The sequence below is a fragment of the Xyrauchen texanus genome, chromosome 37 (assembly GCF_025860055.1).
Source record: "Xyrauchen texanus isolate HMW12.3.18 chromosome 37, RBS_HiC_50CHRs, whole genome shotgun sequence".
Classification (NCBI taxonomy): Eukaryota; Metazoa; Chordata; class Actinopteri; order Cypriniformes; family Catostomidae; genus Xyrauchen; species Xyrauchen texanus.
This window is the reverse complement of record NC_068312.1, coordinates 17,121,677-17,133,818: the sequence shown is the minus strand read 5'-3', so window position 1 is coordinate 17,133,818 and position 12,142 is coordinate 17,121,677. Positions and strand designations below refer to the sequence as shown.

General features: G+C 36.4%; 1 protein-coding gene and 1 non-coding gene across 2 annotated transcripts; both read left to right on the top strand.

The window, feature by feature from the left end:
• The first annotated feature begins 5,568 nt into the window (after positions 1 to 5,568).
• Positions 5,569 to 11,294, top strand: LOC127631171 (4-hydroxyphenylpyruvate dioxygenase-like). The gene is made up of 14 exons (XM_052109194.1): positions 5,569 to 5,663; positions 5,864 to 5,890; positions 6,140 to 6,202; positions 6,605 to 6,709; positions 6,882 to 6,924; positions 7,018 to 7,100; positions 7,224 to 7,313; positions 7,474 to 7,577; positions 7,670 to 7,747; positions 8,589 to 8,751; positions 8,842 to 8,913; positions 9,048 to 9,170; positions 9,999 to 10,115; positions 10,258 to 11,294. Exons 1-14 carry the CDS (start codon positions 5,661 to 5,663, stop codon positions 10,366 to 10,368), a joined length of 1,182 nt encoding a protein of 393 aa, XP_051965154.1. The 5' UTR covers positions 5,569 to 5,660; the 3' UTR covers positions 10,369 to 11,294.
• A 214-nt stretch (positions 11,295 to 11,508) lies between these two features.
• trnaa-agc (transfer RNA alanine (anticodon AGC)) lies at positions 11,509 to 11,581 on the top strand. Its single transcript has one exon. It is a non-coding gene; the product is annotated as a tRNA-Ala (tRNA).
• The last annotated feature ends 561 nt before the right edge of the window (positions 11,582 to 12,142 follow it).

Sequence of the window (12,142 nt, the reverse complement as noted above, 5' to 3'; positions counted from 1 at the left end):
GGTCCATTCAACTCTTTTCCAATTATCTGTTGTCCAATGTCTATGTTTCTTTGCCCACTCTAACCTTTTCTATTTGTTTTCTGTTTCAAAAGTGTTTTCTTTGCAATTCTTCCCATAAGGCCTGCACCCCTGAGACTTCTCTTTACTGTTGTACATGAAACTGGTGTTGAGCGAGTAGAATTCAATGAAGCTGTCAGCTGAGGACATGTGAGGCATCTATTTCTCAAACTAGAGACTCTGATGTACTTATCCTCTTGTTTAGTTGTACATCTGGCCTTCCACATCTCTTTGTGTCCTTGTTAGAGCCAGTTGTCCTTTGTCTTTGAAGACTGTAGGAAATCTTCAGTTTTTTGGCAATTTCAAGCATATTATAGCCTTCATTCCTCAAAACAATTATTGACTGACAAGTTTAATTTTTTTTTTTTTTGTTGCCATTTTTGACCTAATATTGATCATAAGACATGCCAGTCTATTGCATACTGTGGCAACTCAAAACCAAACACAAAGACAATGTTAAGCTTCATTTTATGAACAAAATAGCTTTCAACTGTGTTTGATATAATGGCAAGTGATTTTCTAGAGCCAAATTAGCAATTTAGCATGATTACTCAACGATAAGGTGTTGGACTGCTGCTAGAAATGGTGTCTGTCTAGATTTAATCAAAAGTTACTTTTTCAAATAGTGATGGTACTTTTTTTTACATCAGTAATGTCCTGACTAAACTTGTGATCAGTTAAATGCCACTTTTCCTTTCAATTTCCTTCCAAAACACCAAAGTCTGTACATTATTACAATCTTTTGGCTGCCAGTGTATATTGTGATCTTCTTTTGACTTTGAAATAAACATTATTCTTTTTCCCGCTGTCCGGTTCCTCGCACCATCGCGCGCACAGTCATCCGCTTCTATCAATGCTCATCAGTTCGGTATTGTACTCCCATGTTAAATTCCGTAAATGTTCGCCCCTCTTGTTCTAAATAAACTGACCAAGAGTGTAACAATCTCGCTCATGGTGCTCCTGCCCTGTGCTGCTGTTTATCTGTCTGAAAAGCCTCACCCGCTAGAGGCCAAAAGTGCACAAAAGATGGATGTAATATAAAGAATGTATAGGTAAATATCCATAATGTTAATTAAGTCTTTATTATTACAACTGTAATACAAATATACATATACAGAACAACCACTTTTAGTCATATCTCTAACTAAACACTGTGTGAAATAGTTATTTTTGCCTTATTTTATTCAGTTGGGCATGTAGGTGTTGATAAGAGTTTGATTCATAATCCCATATCTGGATCATTTCTGCAATAACATAGAGGATACATTTCCTCCTCTATGATACTGCAATATAGGCTATTAGTTTTGTACAGTGTTTTAACTTAATAGCCAGAATCCTTGGACATACTTGAATGAGAATGAACCTGAAATAGGAATGTGTTTTGGTCACAATGCACATTATGTAGTTTAAAGACAATTTAGAATGTTACAAATGGCTATTTCTATTTAAATAAATGTTGTATTCTTAAAATGTTATGTTTGTCCAAGAATCCTCTTGCAGCAATGCAGGTCTTTGCATTTACATTTTTCATAAAGTAACTTGTAATGGAATTTCTTGAGTAGTTTTCTGGCAAACAACTTATTTACTCTTTCTTAAGTCATAATATTTCTCAGTACTTCTACTTGTACTCAAGTGATATATTTCTTCAGTAGCATTACTTTTACTTAAGTATAAAAAATGTGTACTTTTACCACCACTGACAGTCAGGGGCACCCTAAGTCTAAAGGCTATCATTGGTTGCACCCCCAACTTTCATACAGCAATTAGTTATTTTTCCCCTGACTAGGTCCCATAGAAGTTCCATGTGGCTCCTACCTGGTTTCATGTCACATGTCAGCCGACTACAATATATGTTTGATTTCAATTTGTGTGTTTTCTAGTGTAAATCTTTGAACTTTATACTTTATTTGATCACCTTTTGGCTGTATTTTTATACAAACTACAGAGCAGTTAGAACTTTACCAGTCTTTGTCTCTCACTGAGAACCCATGTTGAATTAGTCATGTGTATGTGTAGAGGCGATTTCTGCATTTTGGACACTAGAAATATCAACAAGAGAAACCAGTAAGCACATTTTTCAATGTAGATGCAACATTCTCTAAAAAATAAACAAATCCAATAGTTCCACCCTGTTTCAGGTTTTTAATATTCTTCCTGAAAACAAAGGTCAGGCATCCTTATTTCACCTTAAGAGTTTTGAAACATACATAATATATTTATTTATATCCCGACATCAACATTGTTTGACTCTTAATGTGTAAAGTAGTATATGCAGTTGTGGAAAGAAGTGTGAGGTGAGCTGGTGATAGTGATAGTGGCAAAGTAGGACATGCATAGTATACGCTGAATGTAAAGGACAATCTAATTGATTATACATAGATAACACAAAATAAGACAAAAAAATGTACAACATGTTCAACAAAAAAAGGTGTAAATCACTGTATGTTTAAGTAATCCTTACATACAACTTAGCTCCTGGATTTAGCTAGGTTATTTTTTCTCTCTCTCTTTTATTTTTTTTCCACCCATGGTGGTCTTTAATAGTTTTCTAGACTTATTAAGTGATATAAACTGATGGTCATAACATTTACCAAGTAAACGACACAGAAGAGATCATTTTTGCTGCAGTGTCATTTGAGCAATGACAATGTTCCGCATATTCTCAACATGACAACTGTTTGTATTGAATAGTCTTATCTTGTGATCTCTCCCGAGGACTTCATAATTGCCTCTGGTGCAATTTCTTTTCAATGCCTTTCATTTGTTTTCCGACTAACAATAGGTGTATTTTCATTGCACCCAGGTTTGGACTGCAGACCTGATTAGCATTTTTGCTTACCAATGCGAGTCCTGCTTCGCAAAGTCTTCTTGCCTGTCTGTGCAGGGGGTCGAGGAGGAGGCAATGTCCCAGGAGGCTGACTTACCATCTCATCTCTCCTCAGCAACATCTGAACAGCGTTGCTGGTGGCAGTCTCCACACCCCAACCCCCCCGTGGCTCTGAACTGGAGCGGGGCCCGAGGGACAGAGTGAGGCAAGTTTTAGGGGTGATGGTGGTCATTGTGCGGTTGAGCATTTGTCTTCTAGATGCGCCCAAGTATGGCATGCTGGGAGGTCTGTGTTTCTTAGTCTCTGCAGATTCAGCTGTGTGGTTTGTTGGAAGTGCAGCAGGAGTTGTGCGAGTAACTGCTTGTATTCTCAGTAAGTTTGTTAGGCGGGTCTCCAGGCCGCCAATTGCTCTTTCTGTATAGCTTTGAGTTTCAATGCGAAACTGAGCAAGCTCCTCTCTCAACTCCTTCTTTAATGACTCCAACTTCAACAGTACCTCCTCCAACAAGGCTACACAAACCTCCTCTCCTTTCCCTGTTTCTTGTACTCCCTCTTCCACAGTCTCTCTCTGGTCCTTCTGGTCCTTCTGTTCCACTGCCTCTTCAGATGAGGTGATCTCAACAGTGGGTGGAGGTTCACCCTGAACTCTCTTACTCATCTTCAGTTCCTTGGTGGCTTGGTGTACAACATCCAGTATACACATACGTTGAGCATCCAGACCAGCCTGCGTCCTGATCTGACTCCTTACCAAAGAAAAGACTGATTGGACTCTAGCTTGCTTTTCTTTATCTACAACTGGCTCTACAGCTTCATTCTTTTCTTCCATTGTTTCATTTGTTAGATCAACAGGAGCATGTTCTTCAGCTTCAACCTGCATATTTCTTTCATCCTTTTCTCTCGCATCTCTGCTCCTCCTCTTTTGCAACCACTTCTCCAGGATGGCTGGGTTCTCAGCTAACTGCTCATTCATTGTGCTATTTGTTCTCTTTTCTTTACTTTTCTTCTCTCCTCATCTTCTGCTCAATCATCTTATTACAGCTCATCTCATGTATTTTATTATCCTCTTTTTCTCTTTTCTCTCCCACACTTCTCTTTTCTCTTCTCTGATATATTTTGTGACAAGAGCTGGAGATGTGTGTTGTGCTAAGAGGGACTAACAGCGCTGTATTTCCCTCGAGAAGTAACTGCCCAATCAGTGCCTACCTTAGACTGGCACTCACTGCTCTTTTGGGAAATATACCTCATGTGCAAAAACACCTTTCTCCTTAACACACACCTATGCACTTTTAAGTTTCAGGTACAGCCTGTCTACTGTAGGTACCTGCTCTCAATGGGTTTGGACTTCTGAGAACATGTACATCACAGTTTCACACGAGTCTTACAACAGACTGATTTGCAGTAACAGTATCACTTTCATAGTTGTAAACAATTCTGTTAACCAAAGAGCTCTTTTCTGTACTTGTTCTGTATCTGTAATTAAAATTAAAACACAGTTTGATGAGATGGATGCTGAATTTGCACTTTTATAATGAGAGATTAATATAATTATTTAAAGTTACATCACACTTAATGTGTCAACATTGTTCTTAGTATAATCATTGTTCCTAGTGTCAGCTTAAGCACTGCTAATGAAGTCCTTAGAGGGAAAAGCATTTTGCTAACTATTACAAAAGGGGGGAGTGGGACTTGTACATTTGATGTTTACCATGATGTTGCATGTTCTAATACTGGGGGAGTGACAGGGAGGAGTTTTAAGTTGAAGTCGTCAGAATGACAAGGCAATTTTGGTGAAAAAATTTTTACATTTTGAGGGAAAGATTGCTTACAAATTAGAAAGGAATTTACACACTTGAAAAATGTGGGGATACTTTAAAAAAAAATATATATATATAACTTTAATGCAATAACAACATCAACAAACATTATATTAGTAAGCCTATCAATATGCTCAAGTTAGAAATGCCATTATGCTTTAATTAAGGAATATTCATAAATGTGAACTGGTCTGTCAAGCATTAATGCATTAATGCGATAATGTTTGTCAAAGACTTAACACTCAAATTTATTTAAAAAAAAAAAAAAAAAAAGCTATTTATTTGGGTATTCTGCTGAAATAGATACATTTAACGGAACTTTTATTTAAGTTTTACCTCAAGGAAGAACTTAATCTCTCGGAAAGATGTCGGCGCACATCAAGCGGCCAATAGGAGCCAAGAAATCGTATGCCTCCTCTTTACCATAGATAGACAAACAACTGAAGTTACGAAAACAGCGAAAACCAACCCCCCATAAAAATAATTAAATAAATAAAAATAGATTGCATATTTGCACATAATCGACAATTATTTAATACAGCTGATGCAATAATGATGGATTAGCTATCCTGTGCGTCATTTGACCGGTTTTTATATTTTTGCAATGTGTGTGTGTGTGTGTGTGTGTGTGTGTGTGTGTGTGTGTGTGTGTGTGTGTGTGTGTGTGTGTGTGTTTTTTTGTTTTTTTTTTTTGACTAAGCTAATCGTTATAACCAGAGAGTAGCTGCAGTAAAAAATAAAAAGTTTTAATGCCACAATAGAATATTCTAAATATTAAACCAGCTATAATATGCGATATACAGATGTAATCCCACAGTAAGGGCATCATTAGCGTTCCTCTCCTCCTGTTTTGCTGGTGGGCGGAGAGTCCTAAACAACACTACAAATTCACATCTGGACCATCTGCACTCACCTCATCTCATTTTTGTCATCGTCCCTAGAAGAAGCTGCTAGAAATAAATATGGTAAGGCACTTTTTAAGACAATTGACTCTTTTAAATTTATAATGTTAGTATTATTTTATTATTTTGCCACAATCATTATAGAACTACATACATCTAACGCTGAAGCATAGACTAATCTAAATGTCAAATGCATTTGACATACAGACTGACTTGCACAAACGATTTAAATAAACCTCTGTTTCTTATATCTTTGCTTTCAGACAACTTACACTGACAAAGGTGAAAAGGTATGCGGCCATTACTTTTAATAATGGATCATCTGTTTAAGAAATTAATTTTTGTGCATAGGAAATTTCCTCTAATACACTAACAGTGTATTATATTTCTGAATACTGCTTCTTATGCACTTGGTGTTGTTACATCATATGAGTTTTCTTAGTCTCTTGATTAGGTTTGCTTAAGGCTGTTTATAGTGGAATAGAAGGCATCCAACAAATATTAATGTCCTTGTTGTTATGATTTGTATATGTCAATAGCACGAGCAGGGCAGGTTTGTCTGCTTTGACCACATCACTTTCTGGGTTGGAAATGCAAAACAGGTAATTTTTAACTATATAATTTAGTTGACGTTGTTTGATTTTGGAGTTTCTGAATCTTAGAGGTGGTGTCCTGTTGGGAGATGCTATTGGCTCTCATAAGGGGTGGGAGCTATAAGCACTGCAGCTACAGAAACCACCATCCTCCACTCACTAATTCAATCCATATTGAGGTTTTTTGACATTTCTAAAATCTCCCCAATAGATGGAGCTATTCTCATAGTCTGTAGAAACTTTTGTCTGTTGTTTCTCTTAGAGGAATCCGTTTGCGACGTTCATTTCATTTAACATTTAAATAATTTGAATCGTTTCTTTTTTTAAAAATTTTTTATTGCATTGGTTTTCAAATCTTGTTTCAAATCCTAACTCTGTTTTTACCCCTCTCTATGCTGTGGTGCATCCCAGGCCGCATCTTACTACTGTAATAAATTGGGTTTTGAACCCTTGGCATATCAAGGACTGGAGACAGGCAGTCGTGATATAGTGTCTCACGTTGTGAAACAGGGGAAGGTGAGAATCAGATTTTGGCAGATTCCTGTTTATCCTATTCATTTTGTATGAGTAAATGTGTATATACAAAAATGTGTATGTATACAAACATGTCTAGTTTGAATAGATGTTAGATGTGATTGAAAAGTGTCTCTATTCCATGATCAACAGAATGTGTATCTCTATTCTGCAGATTATTTATGTCTTTACCTCTGCTTTGAATCCTGGAAATAAGGGTGAGAATTAATAATGATTTTGATATTGTTTGGTATTTGATGATTTGAAAAACCAAACTTCTTACTTTGTCATCTGTCCTCTTTCTTAAACAGAGATTGGGGATCACCTGGTGAAACATGGAGATGGTGTTAAAGATGTAGCGTTCACTGTAGAGAACTGTGAGTTCCTGGTGGAGGTAAATATTGATAGTTTCCTGTTCCATGGTAGTTCCATGTTTTATTTCTTAAAAACTTCCTTTTAAACCCATAAGCCATATGGTGACACATTAGGTGTTGTTTATTGACATTTGTTCATGCAGAAAGCAAAAGAAAGAGGTGCCATCATCAATCAAAAGCCTCATGTTGTGGAGGATAAGTTTGGCAGGGTGAAACTGGCAGTGGTGCAGACAGTATGTATAATGTCATGTATAATGATTGTTATATTAAAAACATGGCTTAATTATAGAAGTGGTTAATATTTAAGAAATAGATATAAATGTACACACTTTTAGCCTTGATTTATCTCTGATTCTTCTCCTGTTTTATATGATCTGTCTTTTCTTTTCATAGTATGGTGATACAACTCACACATTCATAGAGCGGGCAGGGTATAATGGGCTCTTCCTCCCAGGATATCAACCTCCTCTTTTCTGTGACCCATTCTTGGCAAAACTGTGAGTTTAGTATGTTTATTGTATGATAGCTGATGGATGGATTTCTTTCATAGTACTTTTATTTGTCTATTAATGTGGCTGTTATTTTACAGGCCAAGTGGCAAGCTTGACTTCATTGACCATGTGGTTGGAAATCAGCCAGACAACGAGATGGTGCCAATTGTAGAATGGTATAAACATGACCTTTCTAAACCCATTGAAATATCTGTTTAATGAAGTTAAATGACAGATTATTAAGTGTCAGTGTTCTAAACAGGCCAAAAAGGGGCTGAGAGAACTTTTAGATCTCCATGCCAGGGTTGTTAAGCCTGAAATGTATAAAAGTAGTCATGAGAGGTACAAAGTTAGAACAGTGCAAGTCCTGAGGAGGAAACTCCCTATCTGCTCCCATCCAGTAAGAATACACTAAGAGCCAGTCCCCACAGATCGGCAGTTGGTCTCCATGGTGAGGATGGAGCAAAGAGAGAAGGTTCTGTGTGGTAGACTTGAGGAGAAAATGGACAGAGACCACAAATGGAGAATGAAGGGGTGGTTGCATTTCAAGCATGCAAGAAAACTCCATAGCAATAATGACTCAGCACAATAACTCCTCAAAGGGTCTGAGATGCCATATGGAAATAGTTAGATGCAGTAGAGAGGGAGGAAAGTGGGGTGGTAGGGAGTGGGAATAGCACTGATCTAAAACAGACCCCATCAGACATCAGTCTACTGGGCAGCTCTTGTTCATAGATTTATGACAGAACAAAAAGTGTCTTAATTTAGTTTTGTTGGGGGAAAACACAATATTAAACAAACATCACACAAAAATCGAGGGTTGGAGAAAATAGTGCTTGAGGTTTATTTTACATGCAGTATCTTTCAATGATTGAAACGGCTTGTTTCAACAGTAGTTCATAATCATTGATGTTCATCTGACAGATGACAACTTGTCACTGTCTTACAATTTGTTTGTCACAGCAAGATTAGAGTTATACTGTACATTGACATGTGTGTTTGCATATGCTTTTGAAGGTATCAGCGGAACCTGCTGTTCCACCGATTCTGGTCTGTTGATGACAAGCAGTTACAGACAGATTACAGTGCACTGCGCTCCATAGTTGTGGCCAACTATGAAGAAACTGTGAAAATGCCAATCAACGAACCTGCCATGGGCAAGCGCAAGTCCCAGATCCAGGCACGGACTTGCAAACTTGACATCTCCTTGCATTCATCCAACATTCATTCATCCAGCTATCTTTAATTATCTTTTTGCATTGTTTATTAGGAATATGTGGAATATTATGGTGGCCCAGGAATTCAACACATTGCCATGAACACCTCTGACATCATTACAGCAGTGAGTAAACCACAGCCAGTGATCAGGCTGTGAGTCAAAAAAATTAATAGTGAACTTGGAAATTATAATCATAAATCATAATGAGGTTAAGTAGAAAGTCTGAAATAAATATTTCATATATAATTCCGCTTCAGATCCGTAACCTAAAGGAACGTGGCATGGAGTTCATGTCAGTGCCTGACACTTACTACCAGAAGCTCAGAGAGAATCTGAAGCATTCCAAGGTCAGAATTGCTGAAGACATCAGCATACTGGAGGTGAGATATTTCCATTGTTAATGTGATTACCAAATATTTTTGTCCACTTACTATCAGATGTAGAACAATGCAGAATTTACATCTTAAAAACATCTTCAACAAAATCATACTGTATCTGACTTCCAGCTATCCACATAAATACAAATTTCTGTAGCAGGACTTGAGCAGCAGGGGCTAAAAATGAAATGTTTTTTTCGTTTTGGTTCGTTCTGAGCAGAAACAGTATTTATTCGTTCCGTTTCGTGTGTTCCGCAGCCTGCTTTCCAATTGGTAACCGGTTACAGCTAAATAAAAGAACAGTCAATAATGTTCTTTTTAAAATGAAAGTGCTAAGGGTGGGTGATATACCAGTTGTAGTGCTGCCAGATCCTGCAAGAGAAACAAGGTCAAAATAAGGTATTTGCCTTACCCAAAAAAAATAAAAAATAAGCACACACACACACACACACACACACACACACACACACACACACACACACACACACACACACACAAAAAATCCCATGTGGAGGAATTCTTAGCATAGTATACAGTAACATCTTTTCAATAAATGTATTGTTAATATAAAATATACATTTATAATATTAAGTATTTTTTATATAAAATATATCCAAAAATATTACACACATTTCAAATATACATCTGGTCATAAAATCCTAAATCTCTCTCTCCTGCATACATGCACACACAAAGTGGGCAAGGTTTGCAGACCAAATTATTTTAATTATTTAATAATTTTTGTAAAGTTTTTTGGTTCTTGCTTTCATTCTTTGAAAAAATTTTAGTCCCAGTTAACCAGAATGGATGATGTGGTATCATTTTCTACAGGAATTAAAAATCTTGGTGGATTTTGACGACAATGGCTACCTGCTCCAGATCTTCACCAAACCAGTGCAAGATAGACCCACTGTGTTTCTAGAAGTCATTCAGAGACACAATCATCAAGTACGATTGCATATATAAATCTAAGAAACAAGCAATATTTTTTTCTTCATTATTTAGATTTTTTTATAAATTCCACATTTATTACAGCTCATCAAATCATTTTTGTCAGTGTAAATAATATTTAATTCCTCTGTTGTTTCAGGGGTTTGGTGCAGGAAATTTCAAATCTCTGTTTGAGGCAATTGAAGCAGACCAGAATGCTCGAGGAAACCTCACCATCCTTACAGCCAACGGCACATCAGAGAAACTCTAAATGGGCCCTTTAGAGGAATGACACACTAAAATAGGCCTACACGTATCTAAAGATGCACAGTAAACTTAATGTTATAGGGTTTAATATAGTCATATTTTTGTATGCTTAAAGGCACAGTTCATCCAAAAATAAAAAACTCTCATCTTTTACTCACCCTTATGCCATCCTGGATGTGTATGACTTTCTTTTATCTGCTGAACTTGAATGAAGATTTTTAGAAGAATATTTCAGCTCTTTTGGTCCATACAATCAAGTGAATGGGTGCCAAAATTTTGAAGCCCCAAAAATCAAACAAGTCAGCATTAAAGTAATACATAAGACTGCAGTGGTTAAATCCATATCTTCAGAAGTGATATGATAGGTGTGGGTAAGAAAGAGATAACATTTTAAGTCCTTTATTACTATACATTTGCAGTCAATCACCACTTTAACTTTCACATTCTTCTTTTTGTGTATTGTTGATTCACATGCATATACCATCTACTGGACAGAGAGAAGATTTCTAGCAAAAATGACTTAAATACTTATCACCCAAACCTATCATATCGCTGCTGAAGATAAAGATTAAAACGCTGGAGTTGTATGGATTACTTTTGTGCTGCCTGTATGTGCTTTTTAGAGCGTAACATGTTTGCCACCTGTTCATTTGCATTGTATGGATCTACAGAGCTGAAATATTCCTCTAAAAATCTTAATCTATGTTTTGCAGAAGAAAGTCAAACACATCTGTGATGGCATCAGGGTGAGTAAATGATGAGAGAATTTTCATTTTGGGTGAGCCATTTCTTTAAAACACTCTGGAAAGCTTCTGTTAATGCAAGCATTGTGCCATAATATTTTGTACTACAAGTTTTGTCTTTAAATGAATTGACCTGTTTTGATACAAATATCAATATCTCTGATGTAATAAATGGCTTTTTTCAGTGGACGGACTTTGTAGCAGAAAGAGTTGAAATCAGTCAAAGTTTTTTTCCAGAAGTCGCTATAAGATTATTTAAAGAAGATGTAGATTTCTTTGTCGAAGTATAGGCTATATTCGCTGATCTCCATTAATGTTTTGCCCTATTCTTATCACAGAACTTCAGCTGAAAATAGGTTATTCGCGTTGAGTGGTTGTATTTCTTTCTTTCTCTCCGCAACGGGGAATTAGCTCAAATGGTAGAGCGCTCGCTTAGCATGCGAGAGGTAGCGGGATCGATGCCCGCATTCTCCAGTCTCTTTTTTTTTTTTTTATATATAAAAGTATGAATGCTTGTAAATCAAAGTTATATATTGTTTGCATTTAGATAGTGAAGTATATTTTTCTAGGTAAATTACATAACTCGGTCAACGTTGGCATTAACTGACATTGATTAAAAGAATAGTGGAGTAATATGGAGTAAAGTCTGTTCGGAGACAATATACGCAATAATTTCGAAATAAATATGCTTTTTATTTTTACATTACAAATAAAAATTAGAAAATTATACTTAACGTTTTGTTTTTATAAAACAAAACAAAGCCATCAATGTTCCCTGAAAATTCTGGGCTGGGCAAATCTCCAAATGTGCACATGAAGATGGTAAAAACGGAGCTTCTGGAGATGATAAGCTACTAACTACGTGTTTACCATCTTGTCAAACTGCCATTGGCCTCTGTATTAATCTGCACTCAAATAATATTTTTAAAGGGATAGTTCACCAAACAAAATGAAAATTCTCTCATCATTTACTCACCCTCAATATCCTAGGTGTAACTTTATTTCTTCACCAAGAACATATTTGAAGAAAAATAT

Coding starts and splice junctions, on each gene's coding strand:
- LOC127631171 (XM_052109194.1), top strand. Junction 5,891..6,139: donor ACACTGACAAAGGTGAAAAG/GTATGCGGCCAT, acceptor ATATGTCAATAG/CACGAGCAGGGCAGGTTTGT. Junction 10,116..10,257: donor TTCAGAGACACAATCATCAA/GTACGATTGCAT, acceptor CTGTTGTTTCAG/GGGTTTGGTGCAGGAAATTT.